The 25,378-nt window shown below is 53.6% G+C and overlaps 1 protein-coding gene and 2 pseudogenes across 2 annotated transcripts; 2 read left to right on the top strand and 1 right to left on the bottom strand.

Annotated features, from left to right (window-relative positions):
• Nucleotides 1-2,862: 2,862 nt before the first annotated feature.
• Nucleotides 2,863-5,913, top strand: LOC149331101 (uncharacterized; annotated as a pseudogene).
• Nucleotides 5,914-16,992: 11,079 nt separating this feature from the next.
• LOC149331100 (nucleoredoxin-like protein 2) lies at nt 16,993-21,415 on the bottom strand. 2 transcript variants are annotated; one of them, XM_089555393.1, is made up of 3 exons: nt 21,073-21,404; nt 20,130-20,215; nt 16,993-17,804 (listed from the first exon to the last, which is right to left on the bottom strand). In XM_089555393.1, exons 1-3 carry the CDS (start codon nt 21,259-21,261, stop codon nt 17,660-17,662), a joined length of 420 nt encoding a protein of 139 aa, XP_089411519.1. In that variant the 5' UTR covers nt 21,262-21,404; the 3' UTR covers nt 16,993-17,659. The 2 variants fall into 2 exon arrangements, with proteins under 2 accessions (XP_089411519.1, XP_089411518.1); XM_089555392.1 differs by having other exon boundaries at nt 17,547-17,804; nt 20,130-20,233; nt 21,073-21,415.
• Nucleotides 21,416-22,842: 1,427 nt separating this feature from the next.
• On the top strand, nt 22,843-24,968 carry LOC149331099 (uncharacterized; annotated as a pseudogene).
• The last annotated feature ends 410 nt before the right edge of the window (nt 24,969-25,378 follow it).

The following is a 25,378-nucleotide window of genomic DNA, read 5'->3' as shown; positions in this document are numbered from 1 at the left end:
ATACTATCACGAGAACAGTGGCAGGAAGGTTGAAAAATATCCATTTCGTCCTTTGGCAGACCTCTAGCGGTCGAACTACTATTTTCTAGAGTGAAGATCACTTTCCTTAAACAGTGCAACGAAGGTTAGGGGCCAGCTATGCGCATATATTTTTCCGCTCTTCTTGCGGAAATGAATTGCGGCAGAGCATTTGAATATGTTAACCCCCCCCCCCCCCAAAAAAAAAAAAAAAAAGAGAAAGAACATTACTGCCAGCAGCACCAAACCTTGAGTAAAGCGTGTGTAGACACGTGCGTGGAGGCCGCACTTTTTTTTTCGGGATTTTGACGGGGTGCTGTTCTTGCAAGAAAGCGTAATTTTTCTACTCATTTTTAGCGATTACAGTGTAGGCGAGATTATGCATGTGTATACTGTTTGTGCGGCCACCCTTGTTTTAAAACGATTCAGCGTGGGTCTGGGGGACCCTTTACGGAGAGAGCCCATTGAAATTATGGATTATGTGCGACGTCCAGCCAGAACTGCTTCCAAAAAATTTACCAGACTGGTAGATCCCTTTATTGCCGAAGGTCGCGTCACCTCAAGTTGTTCTCACTTAGAATTAAAGCGAAGGCATATGCGTATAGTGGTGGGATTTGTCGTTGGACCATAATCACGGTTTGGCTGACGGTTCGAATCGGTGCTTCGCTCGTGGGACCCACGGCCGTAGGTGAGAGGAGGCTCTCATCTGGCCCTGTTTTCCGCTCGCTGATGAAGGAACTCAGGAAATATGGCATCTTCATCATATTATGAAGAGTGCGTTGTTTGTTGCTCCATGCGGAATGTGCTTGACGAGGAAAATCATACACAATGTCAGCGCTGTATGCCTGCTTTCTTTCAGTTGCCCGGGTGCCATTTTGGGGGGAACAGCATTTACACGCACGGCCCAAACGCGGCTGTATACCGTATTCTGCGCAATAGTCACGAAGCTGTAAACTTATAATCATCGTCTCTTGTTATCGGCGCTGTTCTGCATGCAGAGGCGACAATACTGCGTGCGCACTCTGAGCGCATTCCCGCTTTCCACAACGTTCGTTGGGCAGATAGGTCCTGTATTCGCAAATATCTCATTAGCGTGAATTACGCGCCCCGAGATTCTAAGTAAGCAGCCTCCAAATGCAAAAACTACATTAGGAGAGAGACGGAGAAGAAAACTCGCACGATGGTATATTTTACGATATGTTGAGGTAGAGAATACGAGAGTGACTTCATATATCTGTATTGCTCCAGAGCGCTCTTTTATGTTTATTACGCATACTCCCTGTTCGACTAGCGGTCCTGTCCAGTCCGCCGCTATATAGGCGCTCGGCGTCACCAGTGACCTTCTCCTCAGGCGGCGCGTTTAGCCAACACCCTCTGAAGAATTTTGACAAGAGGGTGTTGATTTAGCAGCAGGACCGTGCTACATTCATCCCCTCTCGCCACACTACCCTCTCTCCTTCTACGGTAACCATCCTTCTCCCCCTTCTTCCGGAGTAACTGCCTTCCAGGCGGTTCCCGTGGCAACCAGTCTCCGCTTGTGCCTTACGCCCACGCTTTTCCTTCCAAGGTTCTCATTCATCTTCGCGGCAAAAATGGCACGAGAGTTCCCAACTACGTTAACGGAGTGTGGGCACTGTTTATTCGATATGTGAAAATAAGGAGTTTCGCACTCATTGGTTTCAGCGGGCTGCCGGCAGTAACTGATTGTATTGCGTGCAGTGCACATGGGCATGCACCAGAGTAAGTTGGAAAGGATTACTGCGGGAAGCTAAGATATGAAAAGTTCACGACAACTGACGCAAACCACAGAAAAGGAGCCTGAAAGAAATCGAGTGCAGCGCATGGACGGCTGACATTTGCTAAGTGGGCTTGAACCCTGGTTCGTTTTTTTCGCTGGCGAAGCACGCGTGGAATATTCTCGATCTTCGTAGTTTCTTCAGGCATAGTCGGCACTAGCACGAGGTCGAAGCCACGGCTTATCTTTGAGCGCCCGGAACAGATTCGCCACTCGCACCGCGCGCGCCCGCTTGGAAGCGCGGCCCGAAGGTCAGTCTCCACTGTGCACCAATGCAAGCGCCCCCGCACAGGCGCTGCGAACGAAGTAATAACGCGAACGCCGCACTTACTGTCGTCCAGCCAGCGCGACTCAGACTTCCTCGCCCGCCCAAGAGCGCGGAAGTCTTTCACCCTCACGCTCCATACCTAGGTGCCAAGTGCGCGTGGGAGACGGGCGCCACCATCTGCTCAAGCAGCCGCTTCGCGGTGATGGGCTGCATATTTTTGAGAAATACTGTATGTATGTTGTCCATGAAGACGTTTATGAAGAACTCTTCGGCCGGAAGGGACGCCACTGCTTTGCGACATTCCCTGCGAAACGGTGGTGGGCTGAAGCCTCGGGGTGAGAAATCGCCACCTTCCAGAAGCGCCACCCACCCACCCAACGGCGTGGGCCTGGGCGAAAAAGTGGTGCCGACGAGGACACCAACGACGAAGCCGGATTTTCTACAAAACAGGACCGTTAGCGTTAAAAGTAAATGGAGCTCACCAACATCCGCCGGTGGGTGAGCGGTCAGAAAAACCTTCACCCACCAGAAGCTCACGCAGAAGCGGAACGAAAACGGAGGCGAAGTCAAGTTCAAAGACGCAATGTGAAGGCGGCAATGTAAAAATGAAATGTACAAACAATACTGCGAACGCCCATTTTCAGCGTCACATCGTATGATCGCCCGCGAGTTTTAAAATGCTTCGCTGGTAAAAAAATTCTCCTATTTTGAGATCGAACTGAAATCACCTGACCGGAACATTGCTATTGGCTGGAAGGAGGTGACGTCACAAGACGGGATCATGCCCATTGGCTGGAGGTAAGTGAAGTCGTCAGAAGGGAGCAATTCCATTGGCTACAGGGAACCGACGTGACAAGACGGGAGCATTTCCACTGACATTGGAGAGGCCTTTGCCCTGCAGTAGACGTATTAAGGTTGATGATGATGAAGATTCTCACTGGCTGCAGAGAAGTGACTTCACAAGACCATAGCGTTTCCATTGGCTGGAGGGAAGTGGCGTCACCAGACGGGAGCATTCCCATTGGCTGGAGGGAACCGACTTCACCAGACGGCAGCATTCCAATTGGCTGGAAGGAACTGACGTCACCATAGGGGAGAGTCGCGTCAACAAGTATGAGGCCGTGATGAGGAAAACATGGACTGATTTAGTGGCAGTAGTGTCGCGGTTCAATGCGCTGCCTTGAGCCAGCAGGAACATACGCGAGGGTCCAGCGCGAGGAGGGAGCCCAGGCAGGATGCTGCTAGGTGTTGTCTTCATGGACGGCCGCTGCCACCGGTGCTGCGCGAGACCAGTGCTGCTTCTACAGCAGCATTCCTATTGGCTGGAGGAAACTGACTTCACAAGACGGGAACATTTCCACTGGACAGAAGTGACATCCCCAGCCAGAAGTTACGTCACTTTCAGTAAACACGCCACAAGCTTTTAATGCTATCGCATTGCTAACCATGTAAATTGGTTAATAATAATAGGTAAATGTAATAGGTAAATAGGTCCACGGGCATTTTTTTTTTCACCCTGGCTCCAGCAAGACCGCTTCCGGCGGTGACGCACCCCTCGTCGACTTGATATAGTCGGACTGACACCGTCAGAAAGATCACATTACACGAAAAGCCGTTACATTGAGATTACCCGCTATGGACTTAATTTAGCTTACCGTCATAGCACCAGCTGGAGCACTCCTTGTATCATATCAGATCGTAAATCGTGGCCTGCAAATCATCTGGGTGCTATGCATTGCCACGTGCTTTTCCCATGCCATCTGCGTGCACTGACCCCTTTCCACCTTCGGGTATAAATAACTCCGATCAATAGATCAGGGCGTTCACTGTTTCTTGACAACCTGGCTGTTCACTTTTGTCGTTCCACTCAAGGACGATACATGGCGCCAGAAGTGGGATGCAATGGAGCAAGTAAGGCAGTCGGAACCCCTGCGTTTGACAACGGACGGAGGACGGAATTGGAAGCTATTTCGTCGGAAGTACGAATTTTTTCTTCGAGCCATGGCATGCGATGACAAACCAAGATCAGAGGCGTCAAAGACGGTCCTGCTGCTCAGCGTTGCGGGTGAGGAAGGCTTGGACGTTTTCAACAACTTCGTGTTCACACGAGAAGAAAGCGAGGAAGACTGCGCTACCGTGATTTCAAAGTTAGAAGTGTTAAGTTGCTGCCCGACATGACAGCCAGTTCGGTGATCGAGAGATTCATCATCAGCCTGACTACGCCCACTGCAGGGCAAAGGCCTCTCCAATTAACCCTGCCCTTCGCCAGTTGCGGCCACCGTATCCCCGGCACCTTCTTGATCTTATCCGCCCACCTAACTTTCTGCCGCCCCCTGCTATGCTTGCCTTCTCTTGGTATCCACTCAGTTACCCTTAGGGTTGGTTAGTTGGTTGCGACTGAGAGAAGGATGAAAAGGAAAGTGCACGGGCCTGCCAACTGGCTCAAGCCGAGCCACCACCGCTGCCACGTGCAGATAGAAGAGAGTTGAAAGATTAGAGGACAGAGCAAAGACGCGCGTCGCAACAACCGCGTCCGCCGGAACGGACGCTGGCTGAAAAATACAGATACACGGCCGCAGCCCGAAGGCTGCAAACCGAATGCCACAGATATATTAGCTACCAGCGGTTATCTTCCCTTCGCATTACATGCCTTGCCCAAGCCCACTTCTTCCTCTTGATTTCATATAGGATGTCATTAACCCGCGTTTGTTCCCTCATCCACTCCGCCCGCTTCCGATCTCTTAACGTTACACCAATCATTTTCCTTTATTAGCTCGCTGCGTTGTCCTTAGCTTAAGCTGAACCCTCTTTGTTAGCGTCCCCGTTTCTGGCCCATAGGTGAATACCGGTAAGATACAGCGGTTGTAAACTTTTCTCTTGGGGGATATGGGTAAACTGCCATCCATGATCTGAGAGAACCTGCCATATGCTCTCCGCCCTATTCTTATTTTTCTAATTATTTCCCTCTCATGATCCAGAGCAGCTGTCACTACCTGCCCTACATAGGCATAATCCCTTACTACTTCTAGCACCACGCCACCCATTGCGAACTGCTGCTCTCTTGCTAGACTGTTGAACATTACTTTCGTTTTCTGCATGTTAATTTTTCCCACAGTTCAGCATTGACGAGTTTTTTCTTTTTGCACGGCTTTATGATTGCAAGCATGTTAAATTTAGCCAGGAATATTCCCAACCTAACGGGCTTGCAGAAAAGGGTGTGCAAATCGTGAAGCGGATTCTGATGAAATCGAAAGCGGCAAATGAGTGTTTCTGGATGGACGTGTTGAATTACAGGGCCAGTCCCACCGAAGATGGCCGGTCTCCAGGCGAGCTGCTGCAAGGGAGGCGGCTGCGCACACCAGTGCCGGACTTCAATCCCATGCCGGTGATACAGGTGAAGACACGCAGCCGGATAAGTCGCAAGGAGTGCGCTGTACCTCGCCTCAGCAACGACTTGGTGCGTTTGAATGGAAAGTCCTGGGCACGGAAAGAAAACGTGATTGGACCGGTCCGGCCACGAGCCTTTTATGTGCGCACAGAAAACGGTGCTGCTCTTCGGCGCAACCGGCGGCACCTTTTGGCAACGAGGGAACGGTGTAATATCAGTTCGTCACAAGGGCTGGAGACAACAGTCACTGCGCCTACACCGACAACACCGACGCTCTCGTTGCAGCATAAAGAGGCATTGGCAACGGGCAATCCGGCTTAAATAACTCAGCGGCCATCGGTCCAACCACCGCGAAGGACGACACAACAAATGCGGCCACCGGAGCGTCTGCGTTACTACCAGCGATTCCGGCAGACAAGCCAACGATGTCGAGTTTGGTGCTGAACAGTTGAGCCGGAGGATGTATCATACCAGATCGTGGTCTGCAAGTTATCTGGGTACTGATGTGCTCGGGGATCGGGACCAGGGTCTTCACCGCATTAGGGCGAAGCAAGCTGACTACGGAGAGAAGCCTTCGGGAGGAATAGCAAGCTTGAAGGTTTATTTTACATCATGTACAGTAGCAAGGAGACCAAAGTCAGAAAATGAGGGAGGATCCCTGGCACCCCACAGATTGCTACTTAAATGCAGTTCACATTCCCCAGGCACCCGGCTAGGGAATCTGATGTCTGGTTGAGCGTCCAATGGGCCGCCAGCGTCTTCCTAGGCTCCGCCCTCCTCACGTGGCCGCGCACACCGCACAGACACACACACACACAGGCAAGGAGGAACTTGGCGTCTCAGTCGCGAACTGTTGGTTTTCCGCGGGCCGACCAGGCCCAAAGGTCGTTGCTGCTGTGTGATGACCTTGATTGATGGGGACGCGAGCGCTGACCGCTCACCGGTGACCTCTTCAGTTCGGTGGGAGGGACAAATCAGCCGTGTCGCCTCTCCGCTTTGTCGGCTCCTCAGGGCGCACGCGGGCACTGAGTTGGCGGCGCCGTCGCCCCGCCGTTGTCTCCACTGGGTCTCGTCCGTCGGTCCACGGCAGTCCGGGAGAAGCGCCGCACTCAGCCTCCCCGGCGAAGGGGATTAGACGCCTTTGTGTACGCCGACGCCGTTGCCAGTAGCTGCCCCAAGCAGTGTCTCTTTTGTCTTCCCCGAGCAGCAGCGCTTCGGCCAAAGTGGCCTGATGGCGCCCGATTGGCTCGCCTGTTTCCGCTGCCAGTCCCCAGGAGCGCAGTCCGGCACCAGAGCCGCATTCAGCATCGCCGGCGAAGGGGATTAGAGCCTTTGTCCACGCCAACACCGTCGCCAGAAGCCGCCCCAGGCAGTGTCTCTTTCGTCTCCTCCGAACAGCAGCGCTTTCGGCCGTTTACCTGACGGCGCCTGACTGGCTCGCCATTCTCCGCTGGCTGGGCCTCCGATCATTACAGTACTGTGCAGTGCCACGTGTTTTCCTCGCCCTCTGCGTGCACTAACCGCCTTCCACCTTCGGGTATAAATAACACCGAACAATAAATGAGGGGGTTCACTGTTTTTTGGCAACCTGGCTGTTCATTCTTGTCCCACTCAAGGACGATACACTCCTCACGAGTACGTGGCTGCTTCGTCTTTGCGGTTCAGAGCAGAGGTTGCGCGGTGGGTGGCGTGAAGCTCCTTCGCCATGGCAGATGCGAGACAAATTGTCTCAGCAGCAGTAAGGAGCCGAGATTCGGTGTGCTCGTGGGGGTCGTCCACGTAGGCGAGATAACCGCTGGTCCTTAAAGGGCAACTACAGAGGTTTTGGAAATCGACGAGATTAAGAGGGTCGAATGTGCGAAACTTGCAGGTAAAGCATGCGAAGTCCTTTTGGGGGTAGCATTTGAAGTGGTTTCGTCATCGACGATTCAAACAGCGACAGCCTTAAAGCTTCTCCGCAGCGCACAACGCCAAATGGGGGAGGGGAAAGGGGGGGGGGGCATGATGACGCCATCGAAGGTATCACTACATTTACAACGCACAAACGCCTGCTTTGAAGCAAAAACCGACGCAATCGAAGGCACAGTCCGCCGAACGTTGTTTGGCAGCATCCAACGAGGCACGGCAGGGTTTGGCTGACGGCAGCAGTAATTTGAAATCATACCTTCCGTGACACCCCACTGAATTTCCCCGCATTCCTGTAGTGCTTTCTGGAGAAGCGCAAAATTGATTGCGTCATCGTTTTGAAATACTAGTGCAACAAAAGTTGGTATGATTTGCCTACAGCCCATACAGATTTGAATTCTTGAACATTGCGAAATTCTCAAAGTGGTGCAGTTGCCCTTTAAGGGCAACGGAGTTGATTCCAATGGAAGGCAAGCGTAGCAGGGGGCGGCAGAGTTAGGTGGGCGGATGAGATGAAGTAGTTTGCGGGGACACAGTGGCCGCAGCTTGCAAAGAACAGGGTTAATTGGAGAGACCTTCGCCCTGCTGTGGGCGTAGTCAGGCTGATGATGATGATGATCGCAAGAGTAAGAGAGAAGCATCCGTACCAGCTAGCTACCTTGGCCGTGGCCGGTCCGTATACGGAGCCGCCGCCTGCTAAACGTGTGCTAGCGGGTGAACGCCGTGCTCGCAAAGCCAAACATCTGCCGGAACGTAGCAGCGGGGGTAGCTGTTCACTGAATTGTTCGTGTTAGTTGATAAGCCGTTGTAGTAATTTATTGCAGCGGATGCAGTGCTACTGTCTCTGCGAAACAGCCGGCCCGGGTGGCCGAAGCATCAGCTTAGGCAACATCACCCACCAGAATTGTCGCATTAGATGTTTGATCATCGCGCGTCATTTTTTTTTGTTTCATCTACGCTGTCTTCGCTCTAAGAAGGTGGATAAATTAGTGTAGCAAACACGCACAAGGAACCACACACACACACTGCGTTTTAGAGTGGGAACTCTGCTCCTTGGGGTGCAGCTTCCGATTTCAATGCGGATAAAACAACGACCTTCAATGCGTCACAAGGTCAAACCGAACTTGACTGCATGGTGGTATGGCCCAAGCTACGGTAGTATGACCACGTGATCACATGACTGACCACTTGGTACCTGGTCTTGACCTTTGACCATGAAATTTGGTTTCAGACAATGGAGGCCATGCTTAATAGAGCTGTAACTAGGATCAAGCCACGTTGAACCCAAGACTTTTTTTTATTTTTAACGTCTGCTAGCCTCGTACGCCTTCCGAACATTAAAAATGCGCTGTGACGAAGTTTCAGACTGCTGAATTTATGCGGCAACGTTTGTTTATTCAACATTATGGGCACATTTTAAACACATTTATCAGCTATGTACATAGAGATAAAAGACCGACACGCAGACATTTTATCGCAAAACATCTAAAATATTGTCACGACCAGAGGGGCCGTGGAGATAGGCGTCGGGAAGAAGCCAAGACTGGGAGCCTTCTTTTAATTACAGCGCCAGGTTCCAGGACACCGAACAGAACAAGCGCGCCTCGAGAGCCCACCGCCGCTTCGTCGTCGTCTTCGACTCAGCGCGGAGGCCGCGCGGCGCGTTAGGCGCGTGGCATTATTCCCCCCCGCGAAAGCAAACATCGTCTCGATGTGGAATGGGGTATGTACAGTGAGAGGAGGAGGAGCAAAAACAAGAAGAATATGGGTGAGGTGAACTACACAATGTGCGCTAGATGAGATGCGGCGAGAGTCAAGGTCACACGTGGGGTAAGGGGAAAAAGGTAAGAAACACAGCGTGAACACAGCGCTCAGTCACGCGAAAAGTACGGCTTTAAGCGCACTACATGCACAATTTCAGGCCGTTGACGCTGAGGGCCGACGATCACAGTTCCATGGGGGACAACTTCGTAGTTGACGCCGTTCAGGCGGCGCAGGACTCTGTACGGGCCAAAATACCTATTTATAAGCTTTTCGCACAATCCCTTCCGGCGCACTGGTGTCCACACCCACACGTGGTCTCCCGGTTCGTAGTGCACGTCCCTGTGCCGAAGGTTATAGTGTCGGGCATCGGCGGATTGCTGGTCCTTGATGTGCAAGCGGGCCAGCTGACGGGCCTGCTCTGCTTGTTCCACGAAGTGGCCTGCTTCAGGGGGGAGCTCTGCGTCGCCGTACGGCAGCATGGCGTCTAGCATCATGCGTACCTCTCTGCCATACACGAGACGGAACGGGGTGAACTGGGTGGTTTCCTGCGTCGCAGTATTATATGCGAAGGTGACGTAAGGCAAGACCTCATCCCAGGTTTTGTGTTCAACGTCGACGTACATCGAGATCATGTCCGCCAATGTTTTGTTGAGCCGTTCTGTTAGACCATTGGTTTGGGGATGATACGCTGTTGTTGGTCGATGAGCAGTATGGCTAAGCGCTAAGATGTCACGTAGGAGTCGGGCTGAAAACGCCTTGCCTCGGTCAGTAATGATGGCCGATGGGGCGCCGTGTCTAAGCACGATGTCGTGCATAAAGAAGTGGGAAACTTCGGCGGCAGTACCTCGCGCCAGGGCCTTCGTTTCAGCGTAGCGGGTCAAGTAGTCTGTGGCGACTACGATCCACTTGTGGCCGGTCGACGAGAGAGGAAATGGCCCCAGAAGGTCCATGCCAACTTTGTCGAATGGTACTTGTGGCGGCTCGATGAACTGAAGCAGTCCAGGAGGCTTGAGCGCGGGTTTTTTCCGGCGCTGGCATTGCCGGCATGTCCGGACATAATGCTTTACACTTGAAGTAAGGTTGGGCCAGTAATAGTTCTGCCGGATTCGGGACAAGGTGCGTGTAACTCCAAGGTGGCCGGAAGTTGGTTCATCATGGCAGGCAAGGAGGACTTCATCCCGTAGATAAGACGGTATGACGAGCAGGTAAGTTGTCGGATTTGAGGCAGAGTTCTTTTTATAAAGCACTCCTCTCCGCAGGCAGAACGACGACAGTCCACGAGCGAGGTATCGTGGTATTTCAGGGCACCCACCTTCGAGATGATCGATGAGCAGACGCAGCTCGGCGTCGGCACGCTGTCTGGAAACGAGCTCAGACGTGTTGACCGCTCCAAGGAAGCTATCATCGTCGGTGGTGTCTTGTGGGGGAGGTTCGACGGGAGCGCGGGACAAGCTGTCAGCGTCGGTGTGTTTCCGGCCTGACTTGTAGGTGACGGTGAAATCGAATTCCTGCAGGCGTAATGCCCAACGTGCGAGGCGGCCGCAAGGGTCCTTTAAATTTTTCAGCCAGCACAGCGAGTGGTGGTCGGTGACGATACAAAACGGTCTGCCATACAGGTATGGGCGGAACTTAGCGGTGGCCCAGACTACCGCTAAACATTCTTTTTCCGTGGTAGAGTAGTTCAACTCAGCGCGCGACAGTGCGCGGCTGGCGTAGGCAATTACTTTGTCGACACCGCTTTGCCGCTGAACTAGAACAGCGCCAAGTCCGACGTTGCTCGCATCCGTGTGCACCTCTGTGTCGGCATCTTCGTCGAAATGTGCCAAGATGGGCGGTGATTGGAGTCGGCGTCGTAACTCGTTGAAGGCAGCCTGCTGTTCGTTGCCCCAGGAAAATGACGTGTCATCACGGGTTAGGAGCGTCAGAGGGCTGGCGAGCTGGGCGAAATTTCTAATGAAGCGGCGATAATAGGAGCACAGGCCCAGAAAGCGTCGGACTGCTTTTTTGTGGACGGGGACCGGAAAGGCAGCAACGGCAGCAAGCTTCTCTGGGTCAGCTCGGATTCCGTCAGCACTAATGACGTGCCCGAGGAACTTCAACTCGGTGAACCCAAAGTGGCATTTTTCTGGTTTGAGGGAGAGGTTGGCGGATCGAACGGCTTCGAGGACAGTCCTGAGACGGTGCAGATGTTCCGTGAACGTTGCGGAAAAAATGATGACATCATCAAGATAAACAAGGCAGGTCTGCCACTTCAAACCTGTTAGCACGGTGTCCATCATTCTTTGGAACGTGGCAGGAGCACAGCAGAGCCCGAATGGGAGGACGCGAAATTCATACAGCCCGTCCGGTGTGATGAAGGCGGTTTTCTCAAGGTCCCTCTCATCAACTTCTATCTGCCAATAACCACTTCTGAGGTCGACCGAAGAGAAGTACTTGGCTTGACGAAGTCGGTCGAGGGAGTCGTCGATACGCGGGAGCGGATACACGTCTTTCTTGGTCACACTGTTCAGATTCCTGTAGTCGACACAGAATCGTAGTGTCCCGTCCTTCTTTTTCACGAGCACGACAGGAGACGACCACGGACTGCTTGACGGTTGGATGACGCCGTCTGTGAGCATCTCTTCTACCTGTGTTTGGATAGCATCTCGCTGACGAGGGGACACGCGATAGGGCTGCTGATGGATGGGTCGTGCTCCTCCATGCGTGATAATGCGGTGTTTAACTATCGACGTTTGTCGCACTTTAGACGACGACGTGAAACACGCACCAAACTCCCGCAAGAGGTCCTGGAGTTGCCTCTTTTCAGCGGGTGGAAGGCCTGGATTGATGTCTACGTTGGTGACCGCTTCGGTGTCAGCTCCAGGTGTGCCCTCCTCGCAAGCAAAGCATTCGGCCACTTCCTGAACATAGTCGACGTAAGCGATGGCTGTGCCACGAAAAAGATGTCGATGCTCCTTGCAGAAGTTGGTGACAAGGACCTCTGTACAACCGTCATGAAGGGATCCAAGGCCTCGTGCCACCGCAACTCCCTTAGTGAGTACGAGGGAGACATTAGGCTCGACAACCCGCAGTCCCCTATGTGGCTCGTCACAGGTAACTCTTGCGAGAATGCTGGCACGTAGTGGCACCGTAACGGTATCGTCGGCAACTCGCAGGGCGGATCGAGAACCCGGGTGCGCAGGTTCTTCTGTGGCCATTGCGGTCGAAAATGTCACCAAGCGATTCTGGAGGTCTATGATAGCACCGTGCTCGCGAAGAAAGTCGATGCCAAGGATGACATCGCGAGAACATTCGCGCATAACGAGAAAAGTGGCAGCGAATGTGCAGCCTCGGACCGTAACCCGGGCCGCACACATACCGAGTGGTGCGACAAGATGTCCGCCGGCCGTACGTATGTCGGGGCCGGCCCAGGGTGTCGTCACTTTTTTCAGGGCCGTCGCAATCCGTCCGCTAAGGATAGAGTAATCTGCGCCCGTATCGACCAACGCGCTAACCTCCTTTGTGTCGACGAGAACAGGGATATCCAAAGAGACCCTTCGTTCAGCGCGGCCCGTCGATGGCTGTTGTGGATGACTCAGTCGGTGCGGCGGCGGAAACTGGTCGGCGACTGGGGTTGCGTCGTCGGGGCGATTCAAGCGGCGGGTAGAGGGAAACTCTTCGGCGATGCGGCGTTCGGCGTCGGGGCGATTGGGTCGGTGCGGCGGCGGAAGCGGGTCGGCGATTGGGGTTAGGGCATCGCGGCGAGTCGAAAGGCGCGTCGGGGAAAACTGCGCAGCGTTGCGGCATCCGACATCGGTGCTGTTCGGTTGCTGCGGCGGTGCAAGCTTTGCGGCGGATCGGCGTTCGGCGGCCTCGCCTCCAAAGGCCGCCGGAGCTAGTTTTCCCGACGAGGGCTCGAGGAACCGCGTTGTCCTGAGGCAAAACGGAGCCCAGAGGGGGAAGACCGGCGTGGAGAAGGCGATCGCGACTCGCGGCGCGGAGGAGACGGCGAACTGCGCTGGCGGGTGACATACTCGGCGATGTCTTGAGGGTGCTCTCCAGGCCGTGGACGGGGGCTGTCGATAGAAAATCCGCGTAGTCCCATTTCGCGATAGGGGCACCGCCGGTAGAGATGGCCGGCCTCACCACAGTGATAGCAGAGCGGTCATTGATCCGGGGTGCGCAAGAGGTCAGTCTTCCGCGGTGCCTGGCGCCGATCCGCCCAGTAAGGAGTAGGTGGTGGTGAAAACATTTATTACGAATGAGCAGGAGGTATGTTTGGATCAGCCCGTAAGGGACCGATCCTTACAAACACTAGGTGGAGGTCCCTAGTATGGGACCCCAGTGGCGGTTGCCGCCGCCCGGGCGCGCCCGACTAAGGCTTGTTGGGCCTGTAAGTCGTGGCAGCCGAGCAGGGTCGCCTCCCAGTCCTCCCGGGTTGGGTTGGGGATAGGGGGAATAGCGGGGTTGGAGGGGCAGGCCCACACCATGTGATAAGTGTCAGAAGACACTGCACTACAGTGTGGGCAGCTGCCGCTAAAGGAGGGGTCAAAATGTTTTAGCGCTGCCGGGCACAGCAATGTATTGGTGAGAAGGCGGAGAAGGAGCCGCTCATCCGCCTTCTTCAGGCCTTTACATGGGCTAGGGTAAAGGCGATGACAATTTTGATAATATGTTGTAATATCTTTGAATGTATAGACCGGATTAAAATCGGGTTCCTGATCGGACGGGGAGGAGAAAACTGCCCGGTGAGAGAGCGCGCGGGCGGCTGCGTCTGCTGCCTCGTTTCCTGCCAACCCCTGATGAGCAGGGGCCCATATGAGGTAACGGTGTGCGGGGTCCGTATCCCGTATGCAATTTTGGTATATTCGATAGGCTAGGAAGGGAGTGCAGCCTTGTTCGACGTTCCGACAGGCCCCTCGCGAGTCGGTGATTATGTATTTTTAATTGGAATGTGAGGCCGCGAGAGCAATCGCGACCTCTTCTGCTTGTGTTGCACTGCGGGCTCTGAAAGTTAGGCCGTTAACTGTGTTGCTGTTGTGAACTACCGCGGCCGTGTACCATCCCCCGTGGTGAGGGCCGGAGGCGTCCACGTAGTATACACCTGTTTTGTTGCCATAATATCGGGCTAGCGCTTCCGCTCGTGCCAGGCGCCGACCATTATGGTCTTCATGTGACATGTTTGCTGGAAGAGGCCGCACGTGGAGGGCACGTCTGCACAGTTCCGGGATGCGAAACCTGTCTTCCATTGGAGGGGTGTGTTGGATATGGAGTCGAGCAAGAAGGCGGCGACCCGACTCCGTTAGCGACAAGCGCGTGTACTGGTTTGTAAGGTGCGCCTCCCGGAGTTCCCGGAAAGTATTCACCACCCCAAGAGCCATAAGCCGGCTGTTTGAAGTAGTGATGGGGAGGTCAAGGGCACGTTTAACAATTTTGCGAAGGATGACCTCAAGGGCGTCCTCTTCTTGTTTCCGTAGGTGGAGATAAGGAGTCGAATAGAGAATTCGACTGGTTACGAAGGCGTTTGCCAGCCGCAAGGCATCCTTACTTCGTAACCCTCCGCGTTTGTTGGAAACCCGGCGGACCATGCGGCCCACCTGGTCCCCCACCTTACGGAGTTTGGCCAATGTAGTGTCTGGCCGCCTGTGTTTGTGGATGTAGAGTCCGAGTACCCGTATCTCATCACTTTCGCGTATGGGACCACTCTCAAGAGAGAGATATTTTAGTTGTGCACTTCTGTGAGGGGCGGAGGTGCACAAATTCCGATTTTTGAGGGGAACATAGAAGACCGCAGCGGCGGGCGTAGCGGTCTACTATCGTCGCCGCTGTTTGCAGGCTGGTTTCAATGTCTCCTGTGCTGCCCTGCGTGGCCCACAGGGTGATGTCATCGGCGTACAGGGCGTGCTGCACGCCGGCGACACCACTCAGCTGGGCCGGCGGGTGCATCATGGCCAGATTGAAGAGCAGCGGGGAAAGTACCGCGCCTTGAGGGGTTCCCCGCGTGCCGAGTAGGTAAGGACCATGGTCTCTATCTTGAATTCGAATGTAGGATTGACGATCTATTAAAAATTGGCTTATGTATTGGAATGTATTGAGGCCACAGTCGGTGTGACTTAGGTTAGTGAGTATGATCTCATGTGTTACATTGTCAAATGCCCCTTTAAGATCCAAGGCGAGTACTACCCGGCCATTATGGGGGCATTCGAGGGGGTCAAGGACTTCCCGATTGAGTTGCAGGAGGACATCCTGTGCGGATCTGTGTGGGCGGAATCCGAACATGGTGCTCGCAAAGACTTGTTTGTTTTCAAGATATGTAGATAACCGATCCCGCACCATCGTCTCCATTAGTTTGCCCACACATGAGGCGAGAGAGATGGGGCGGAGGTTATCTGTGTCAATTGGTTTGCCAGCTTTAGGAATAAAAGTGACCAAAGCCGTTTTCCATTCGATTGGCAGAGGGGTGTCCCCGCGCCAAATCGCATTAACGTATTCCAGGAGGGACTGGTATGCCAAGTCGGGCAGGTTCGTCAAAAGTTTGACGGTGACCTTATCCCGTCCTGGCGCAGTGCCCCGTTTCATTTTGGCGAGAGCCGCCCGCAGATCATGGAGCTGGAAAGGTTGATCCAGCTCCGTGTTCTCTCTGCCTGCATAAGAGTACGCAGATCCACGGGGGTCTTGGGCTGTACACAGATACTGGTCCCGAAGTTTCTGTGCCAGTTGAGTCGTGTTGCCAGAAAAAGCGTGCAGGGCTCGGTGCAAATGTTTTTGTGTTTCGGTTCGTGTTTGTGTTGGGTCGATTAGGGCTCGAAAGAGACGCCACGTGTTTCGGCTGGACATTTGTCGCGCGGCCGTGTTGCATAAGGAGTAGGCTGAGCAGAGTGCACCGCGACCAATGGTGCGGTGTAAGGCAAAGGCCCAGGAGATGGGGCCGCGAGGCGCACGACGTCCGCGTACGTGACTGGCTCGACCGGAGTCGGGTACGGCGCGGGATCGTATGGAGTCGGTGGCGGCGCCGGCAGAACTGCAGCGTCTGGTGCTCTGAGGGCCTGCCGGACTTCCTCGCGGATGACGCTGGTGACGGAATCGACGCGAGGGGCAAAGGTTCCTTGAAGGTGCTGCAGCTCCTCGCGGACCACTGAACGGATGAGTTCACGAAGGGAGTCCGGATTCGTCCTGGGATCATGGTCGAATCGGTCCAACGTTGCCAGTGTCGACGACGGACGCAGTTGCCGGGCGTGCTGTTGGGATCTCTGCTGCAGCAATATCTCCATGTGGACGGCCTCGGCCAGAAACTCCGCGACGGTGTTGGGCGGGTTCCGCACGAGGCCGGAAAAGAGCTGGTCTTTCACGCCGCGCATGAGGTGCCTCAGCTTTTTTTCTTCAGGCATTGCCGGATCGGCGCGATGACAAAGACGCGTCACATCCTCGACGTACATGGCAACACCCTCATTGGGGAGCTGAATTCTAGAGGACAGGGTGCGCTCCGCGCTCTCCCGGCGGTCGCTGTTGGCGTACGTACTCAGGAGCTGACGTCGAAAGTCCTGCCACGTCGAGAAAGTAGCCTCACGGTTTTCGAACCATGTGCGCGCAGAGTCCTCAAGGCTAAAGTACACGTTACGCAGCTTTGTAGCGGCGTCCCAGCAGTTGAAGGTCGCAACCCGTTCGTAGTGCGCCAACCAATCTTCGGCATCTTCAAACAGGTCACCGCGAAAGGGCTTAGGCGTTCGTGGGGTCTGAAGAGTGAGATAGGTGGGGCTGGCTGCAGGGACAGTCGGAGGCAGGGCGGGTATTGGCGTCGCCATGAGTGGAGGGGTACTCGAGGGCTCACCGACAAAAGGGAGGGCCTCGGGGGACAAGCCTCGGATCCTCCGGCTGGCACGATGGACAGGGGTGGTCACAAGAGGCGGGCGTGTCGAGTCGTCCTCAGGAGTAGGGAGCATCGGCCGCACCTCCACCAGTGTCACGACCAGAGGGGCCGTGGAGATAGGCGTCGGGAAGAAGCCAAGACTGGGAGCCTTCTTTTAATTACAGCGCCAGGTTCCAGGACACCGAACAGAACAAGCGCGCCTCGAGAGCCCACCGCCGCTTCGTCGTCGTCTTCGACTCAGCGCGGAGGCCGCGCGGCGCGTTAGGCGCGTGGCAATATATTATAGGTATACAAAAGCCAGTGTCGAGCTGTGCAAATGGATATGAAAAATGCGTACACAAGCACATTCGATAGTACTGGGTACAAAGATTGCGACTGTAAGCTTTCGCAGAAACCTAGGAAAAGTTCTACCACTATGCAGGCTTCGCGAGTTTTGTACGTTAAAACCCGGATGACGTACAGGAAAAAGTGCTGTTTTTATGCTGTTTACTATACTTGCCAAATACAAGGTGTACATAACGCGTCACCCAGTTGCGTCATTGCATGTACATCTGCTCTGTTGATATACAGGTGACACAACGCATTTCATTACACCTTACGCAATGTTCGCGGGCACGTTGAACGCGTTGGTCCCAAGTAAGCGCGCTAATTGTTGCATTTGTTTGACGAGTTTGTTCATATGCAAGTGAGCCAGTCCTTGAAGGCCTGGCTGCCTTTGGTCTGGACGTCGGGCCTTCCGTTGGCGCAGATGAGCGCCCCGTCCGCCTTCAGAACCACCAGCGTTGGTATGCCCGCCACCTTGTAGCGAGTCTTCAGCGTCCTGCGAACAAAGTAACTTCGCGTCCATTACTCTGTCCCGAGACAGTTTTTATACACGTGTATAAGATGCACATATCCTGGCTACATTTGTACCTTTATGCACAAACTCCTTCCTATCGCTCGCCTACTGAGTTCGAACCCGACCGTGGCGGCCGCGTTAATAAGGCGGATAATGATAAGGAAAGAGGCTATTCGGATAATGACAGCGTCCATCATACCGCACCTCAACTACCCTCTCCCGTAACAATGACCTGGCTCACCAGCTTGCCTGCGATACTATACACCGGGCGCCGGGGATCCCATGGACGAGTCCACCGACGGAGCAGGCGGTCAGGGCTTACAAACACACTGTCGACGAATACTACACACAGCGAAAATTGGACTTAGCTGATTTACCGCCAGCACACCAATCCTTATCGATCCGTGTGGCTCGCATTCTTCGCCGAATACAGTTTAATCTTCTACGTACACCAGCCAAACTTCATCTATACCGGCGCACTTCCACAACTCAGTTCCCAAACTGTCCACACACATATGCGGCCATAGAGCACTGCCTTACTCAGTGCCACGCAGCCTTCCAGTCCCCCGCCTATCCTTCCCCCCCCCCTCCCCCCCCCCCCCACAACCGTGGCTCATCTGGCTCGCCTCCCTAGATCTGAAGCAGCAACGTGTCCTCGTCGCCTTGGCTCAGGACCTATTGAACGCCCAATAGAAAGGATTTTCTAATAAAAGTGTCACACCACCACCACCCGTAACAGATATCAATCATGACGGAACGGAAAAATAAACGCGCTAATTAGAAAGGCCTCTAGACTGGCGTTAAGATTACCACAAGTGCTTCATAACATCGTGTTAAGATTAACCCCATGCGTCTCAGAGAGGAAGTACTTGGACGGTCTGGGATTCTACTGGGCTTTCGAAGAACGTAAAAAATCTATCTGCTCGACTCCCAGATCAGGAGACTTAAACGGATCAGGACGGGCCGCACTCTCCTCACTAAACTCAGACTTCTCAACCTATAGAATACCATAGCGATCAAACCACAAACATCGCTCCAGAAATCAGACACCTTCGTGGTTAGACCGCTGCTCAGGAGTATCGACCCGGCCAACCACGAGGGCTGAAGTAATGCCACAGAGCTAAAATCTTGGACGAACATCTAAAAAAGGCCCAGTTTGTGATGTACGTGGATGTTTTGGTTTGGTTTGGTTTGGTTTATGGGGGTTTAACGTCCCAAAGCGACTCAGGCTATGAGGGACGCCGTAGTAAAGGGCTCTGGAAATTTCGACCACCTGGGGTTCTTTAACGTGCACTGACATCGCGCAGTACACGGGCCTCTGGAATTTCGCCTTCATCGAAATTCAGCCGCCGCGGCCGGGATCGAGCCCGCGTCTTTCGGATCAACAGCCGAGCGCCGTAACCACTGTCCCACCGCGGCGGGTACGTGAATGCATTGAGGTATAAGGGCAGAGAGGCGAGGTGGCGATAGCCCTAGCAATCTCGGAAGTCAACAGAAGACGAGACAGTTACTGGGTAGTATCAGACTCACAAGCAGCCAGTCGAGCCATCCAAAACAATAAGGGTAGCCTCATAGAAAACAAACTCCTGGCATGCCGGCCAGAAGGAACAGACACAGACAGGCAAAAAACAATCGTTATGGGTCCCCGATGATGATGATAAAAGGATCTTATTGGTACAGAGAGCTATGACTGGTCCGACTCTTAAGGGCAGGCCCTCACAAAAACTAAGGGGGGGGGGGGGGGGTCCCTGTTTTCAAGATTATTCCGGAGCATTCTAACTGCGACACATCTTTCACTCCCATCTTCCTTCTTTTTCTCACGGCACGGTTGAGGTGTCCACCGAGATATGTGAGACAGTCACTGCACCACTCATTTCCTGATAACGAAACTTATAATTTCGACCGCCTGGGGATCTTGAACGTGCACTGGCATCGCACGGCACACGGGCGCCTCTTGCGTTTCGCCGCCATCGAAACGCAGACGACGCTGCCGGGGTCGAACGGGTCCTATGGATCGGTAGTCGAGAGCTCTAGTCACTGAGTCACCGCGACGGGTCCGTAAGCCAAAATGGTCATTCTTCAGTCACTAATTAATTAGCCCGTGCATATTCGGAGTCACAAATAATGAGTGCGAAAAAAACCTAACATGTTATGTTGGTAATACGATAGCATTAGAAACTGTTTATGCCTTTACCGGAAGTGACGGAACTTCCGGTCTGGTGACGTCACTTTCCTCCAGTCAATGGGCGAGTTTCATGACCAACGATGTATTTTACATTAAAAAACATTGAGCAGCGCGTCACTCACAACTGCAGATTATCGCCGAAGGGAAGCGAAAGCCATTCTGCGTGGTGGTTCTTCAGGTCGTCCCGCATTTCCTCCGCAGTTCGGTTCTGCGAGAGGAACACGACCTGCGTTGGTGAGAACAGTCTACCGTTGGCTGCCTGCCGCGTCGAAACCACGCCAATTCCCACCGAGCAGCCACGTGTCTTTTACACCGGTGTTGCTCTTAACGCCTTGCTAACCACTGAACTATTGCTAACCACGGTGGTGCACGGCTCGATAATAAGCGCAATCTTGTGCATTGCTCTTTGCTCCAGCAACATGGCGGGTATCAGCGCAAGCTACTAGCTAACTAGTTTCAATAGCGATCATTCACTTGGCCTTCAATCTTCACGGGTCCTTGCCCGCACCAGTATAGCTACCCGCTGAATGGAAGCCATGCCGATTTTGCATCGAATGCCTACCAGGCCGAAAGGAACTTGGCGGTATGTGGTGCTCCAATCCTAGCTGCCTTTCGTTGCAGATTGAACGAGGGATACAAAAACTAACCCTTCAGGTGGCGCTGCTAATACAACAATTCACTGGGGAGGAACGGCAAGTCCAGGCACAAAAGGGCAGCCTATATGTTCACATGCAATGTAGACCTAACCCAAATGCATCGTGACCGCTTGAGACGAATTGGACCGGGACTCTGAGGAAGCGTTCAAGCACTTGTTCCCCTGGAGTACCACTTCTGCCGCCACCATAACTGCGCTTGTCATATGGCCTGGTGATTTACCAATAACGCTATACTCGTCCTTGCGTTTTATGCGCATTTTGTGCCTCGGATTGGATTACAAACTAGCCCAAACCCACACCTTACTAATCTTCGTCTTTAGTTGCGTCGTTTTCTCTGATTGTCACCAAGTTACCAACCTGAGCCCAAGACGTGCGGCGCAGTTAAGCTTTCGGGCGCGCATACACGTACCTCGACAGGGAGTCCGAGTTGCTTGGCTTCCCGGTATGCCTGGGCCAGCAGGGGCGTGAAGGAGCAGCACGGCGGACACCACTGGGCCGAGAAGTAGAGGCAGACGATCCGCTTGTTGCGCAGGGCCGCGTCGGCCGAGATGCCGGTGCCGTCCTTCGTCAACAGCACTTTGCCCCGGAACAGTTCCATCCACGACCCACTCTGTCAGAGGGTGGGCCGAAAGACGAGGCACGTTGGGCTGCGCAGAAGGCAAATCATGCCGACGTTCAATTGTTAAGAGCGCTACGCACTATTTTAGCGGCAACCGCGCGAAGCCTAGCCCATTACTGGCAATGGGTAGGGAAAGCCGAGACATGGTAGTTGTTTTATATGTGGTTTTGGTTTCAGTTTAGTGTATTCTTTTGTGACTTCTCTCTGTAGATCAGTGTAGATGTGTCCTTAACACGAGTTAAGGACATCGTAGTCGAAATCAAGAGGAAGAAATGGGCTTGAGCAGGGCATGTAATGCGAAGGCAAGATTAACCGCTGGTCTTTAAGGGTAGCGAAGTGGACTCCAGGCGTACAGAAGCGTAGCAGGGGTCGGCAGAAAGTTAGGTGGGCGGGTGAGATTAATAAGTTTGCTAGGATAGGGTGGCCGCAGCTGTCACAAGACAGCGTTAATTGGAGAGGCATGATGAAGGCCTTTGTCCTGCAGTGGGCGTAGACAGGCTGATGATGATGATTTTGACTGTTATGTGGCCAAAAATGACAATTATCGGCGTCCTCGTCAAAGAAAGAGTCTTTTGTCTTCCACTCGAGCAATGAGCCTCGTCTCCGTTCCTTCGGGGCCTTCGCCCCACCACAGTAGCCATGAAGAAAAGCGGGAACTGATGATGTTATTCGAATTTCTCTATACGACATTCGTAAATTTGGCTTCAGAAGTTCAGATTACTTTCCATTATCAGGAGAATCCGGACCCACTGGGGTTTCACGGTACAGAACATAGCAGAACGACGACTCGACGTTGTAGTGCCGGAGCCCACATTTCGCTGGCGGGCCTGTCTAAACCAGCGCTGCGCGCCCGCCGGCGCTCAAAGCAGGCCCAGACTTTCTCGAACAAGTCGCGACATGCAGCGTGACTCATCCCGTCGCCGCGGCGCCGACACGGACCCTTCCTCCTCTCCTCCTCTCCGTCGGTGCGAACTCCTCCGACGCTCGCCGGCTCTCGACCATTGGTCTAATTTGAACGGTGACCAGTGATTGGAGGATTTGAACGGCTGGCTGCCGTAACCGTTACCAGCGGCTATAAAAACGGAGCCGCGCTGAACCCGAGCAGCAGACGGGCAGCAGAAGAGCCATCACGCCGGAGCTACGCTCGCCGCCGGGGCCGCCCTTCTTCTGTGTGCCTGCCCGTGGTGCTCTTGACCCTTGTATCATGTAAAAGCCCTTGTACATACTGTACATAAACGTCCTTTTACTCACCGTCGCCTCGACCGTTTCCTGGCTCGGACTCCCAGTCCCAACAGTGGATGGCAGCTGCGGGATCGACCGGCGTCAGCTACCTCGGCGCGGTGAGTGCCTGATGTTTTCCCCTCAATTCGCCAGACTGCTCTAGCACACGTGATTGTAGTTTAGAGTAGGGCTGTGTGTTGCACTGGAGAGAGCTTTGTTGTTTCGAGCCAAGTCGGAGCGCTTTGAAACGAAAGCTGGTGCAGAGGGAGTAAACGAGGCGTTTTGGAAAGAATTACTTGCGCGTGTCATACTAGTAGTCGCTATAGTAGTGAACGGCAAGGGAATTCTAAGAAAAGGGCAAACTACAAGAGGCTATTGTGAGCGATGGAGAACTTCAAAGTGAAGGAACTCATCGAAATTTGTGAAGAGTTGGGCATTGATTTGGGCCCCGCAAAACGAAAGCATGCGATTCTTGAGATCATGCGGAAGGAGAATGTAACGGCTGAGGAAGCCAATGAGGCCTGGGAAGAGATCACAGAACGCCGTGAGCGCGAGGAGGCCAAAAGGCGCCGTGAGCACGAAGAGGCTGAAAAACAGAAGCAGCTTGAGCGCGAACGGGCAGAACGTGAGCGCGAGGAGGCCAAAAGACGCTGTGAGCTCAAAGAGGCAGAAAAACAGAAGCAGCGTGAGCGCGAAGACGCAGAGCGAGAGCGACAGGAACGCCTTGAGCGGGAAGAGCGAGAGCGACAAGAACGCCTCCGAGAGGCAGAGCGACAGGAACGCCTTGAGCGGGAAGAGCGAGAGCGACAAGAACGCCTCCAAGAGGCAGAGCGACAGGAACGCCGAGAGATTAGAAAATTAAAAGAGTTGGAGTTGCTGCGAAGCTCGCCGGCGCCTAGTGTAGCTTCAATGACAGTGCAGGCTAACGGCCAAAGAATCCGAGACCAACTGCCGCCGTTCGTAATAGGCGAGGACATGGCAAAGTATCTCGTGAAATTTGAGCATGTCTGTGAGAGGAATGTCATTGAGCGAGAACTGTGGGCACAGAATTTGCTAGATCTGCTTCCCGGGGAAGCATCTGACGTGATAACGTGTTTGTCGAAGGAGGCGTTCGAGAGTTACGATGAGGTCAAAGAGGCCCTGTTGAGGAAATATAAGCTGTCACCTGAGGCATTCCGGCAAAGGTTCCGGTACGCAAAAAAAGGCAGTGAGTCGCACATCGACTTCGCGTTTAAGCTGAAAGCCGACCTAGTTGAATGGCTCAAGGGCGAGGAAGTTTATGACGATCGTGATAAGGTGGTAGAGTGCATTGCGCTGGAGCAATTCTACCGCTGCATCCAGGACGATGTAAGGCTCTGGCTGCAGGATAGGCTTACTGAGGTTAAGCTCAACAAGGCAGCAGAGCTGGCTGAGGAATACTACACTCGCCGAAACTTGCACAGCAGGGCATTACGCATCGAAAAGGCGGAAACAAAGGATGCTTCTCTAAGGAAGCCTGATGGAAGGAAACCGTTCGCGCGTCGCGATTTTCGAAAAGATGCGTCCGCTTTAAAGGAGGCTGTAGGCGAAGAACAAAAGGAGTTAAGGAAATCTGACGATGCTCCTAAGCAGCGCGCTGATGCCGCACGTGCGTTTGAGTCAAGGAGGCCTTTGACATGCTACCACTGCAAAAAGGAAGGGCATATCGCGGCAAACTGTAGACAAAAGGTTGCTTTCGCAACGATTCGGGAGACAGACAAGAATATGCGGTTGTTGGAACCATATATGCAGGAGATAAGTGTGAACGGTAAGAGATGCAAAGCCCTTCGTGACTCGGCGGCAACTATGGACGTTGTCCACCCGTCCTTAGTTTCTCCGAATGATTTTACAGGAGAATGCGCGTGGATAAGGCAAGTAGCCGAGGAGCAATGTGCTTGCTTACCGATCGCTACAGTGATCATTCAGGGTCCTTTTGGTCAGCTTAACACCGAGGCGGCCGTGTCTGCCGCCCTCCCTGAGCATTTTCCTTACCTCTTTTCGAACAGCTCAGAGCAGCTTCTGAGGGATGAAGGCAAATCGTTCTTTGCGGCGTGGCATGCATGGCCCTTACGCGATCTCAAGCGCGGAAGCTTTCGCAGAAACTTGACCTTGCACCGGAGAGGGAAACACCGCTTAGGGAAGCAGATGAGCATTGTAGCCTAGATACGGTGTCGGTGGAACCTCAGATCGAGGACTCTCCGGGAAGCGGAGAACTCGCTGCTAACGAAACTGAAAACAGTTTCAACGATAGTGGCAACGAGAAGGTAACGGCGACGCTACTGAGCGAGGCGAATTCCACATTGAGCCCAGTTTCCGACACTTGGCACGAGCTAACTCAGGTTGACAGAGCGACGCTCGTTCGGGAACAGCAGGAAGATAGCTCGATAATAGCTTTGCTGGATAAAACTAAAGGAGGAACAAAGAAAAAGAATCTTTCATTTCATTAGAAATCCGGCTTGTGGTACCGAAATTACGCTGACCCCCGTGGTCGCAAGTACGAACAGCTTTTGATCCGACAAAAGTATCGCCGTCAGCTATTGAACCTGGCGCACGAAAACGCGTGGGCAGGGCACCTCGGCGTGAAAAAGACCAAAGCTAGGCTCGCCCAAGAGTATTACTGGCCTCATTGCTGGAAGGACATTGAAGGCTTTGTGCGCTCTTGCGACACTTGCCAGAGAGTAGGCAAGTCTACCGACAAGTGGAAGGCGCCCATGAAACTGGTGCCAATCATAACCGAACCCTTCCGCCGGTTGGTAATTGACATTGTAGGGCCACTGCCCGAGTCCAAGAACGGTTGTCGGTATATTCTGACTGCTCTGTGTGTCGCGACAAAGTTTCCTGAAGCGATACCTCTCAA

Source organism: Amblyomma mixtum, chromosome 8, assembly GCF_055824585.1.
Source record: "Amblyomma mixtum isolate Tamu chromosome 8, ASM5582458v1, whole genome shotgun sequence".
Classification (NCBI taxonomy): domain Eukaryota; kingdom Metazoa; phylum Arthropoda; class Arachnida; order Ixodida; family Ixodidae; genus Amblyomma; species Amblyomma mixtum.
Note: the sequence above shows the minus strand (reverse complement) of the source record. Positions and strands in the feature narration are given on the sequence as shown.

What these genes read in the sequence shown, in the direction of transcription:
- LOC149331100 (XM_089555392.1), bottom strand. Translation starts at nt 21,261, where the DNA reads ATGGAACTGTTCCGGGGCAAAGTGCTGTTGACGAAGGACGGCACCGGC. An exon ending in AACTCGGACTCCCTGTCGAG is followed by an intron (nt 20,234 to 21,072) that starts GTACGTGTATGC and finishes TCACCAACGCAG; the next exon opens with GTCGTGTTCCTCTCGCAGAA. An exon ending in TTCGGCGATAATCTGCAGTT is followed by an intron (nt 17,805 to 20,129) that starts GTGAGTGACGCG and finishes CTTTGTTCGCAG; the next exon opens with GACGCTGAAGACTCGCTACA.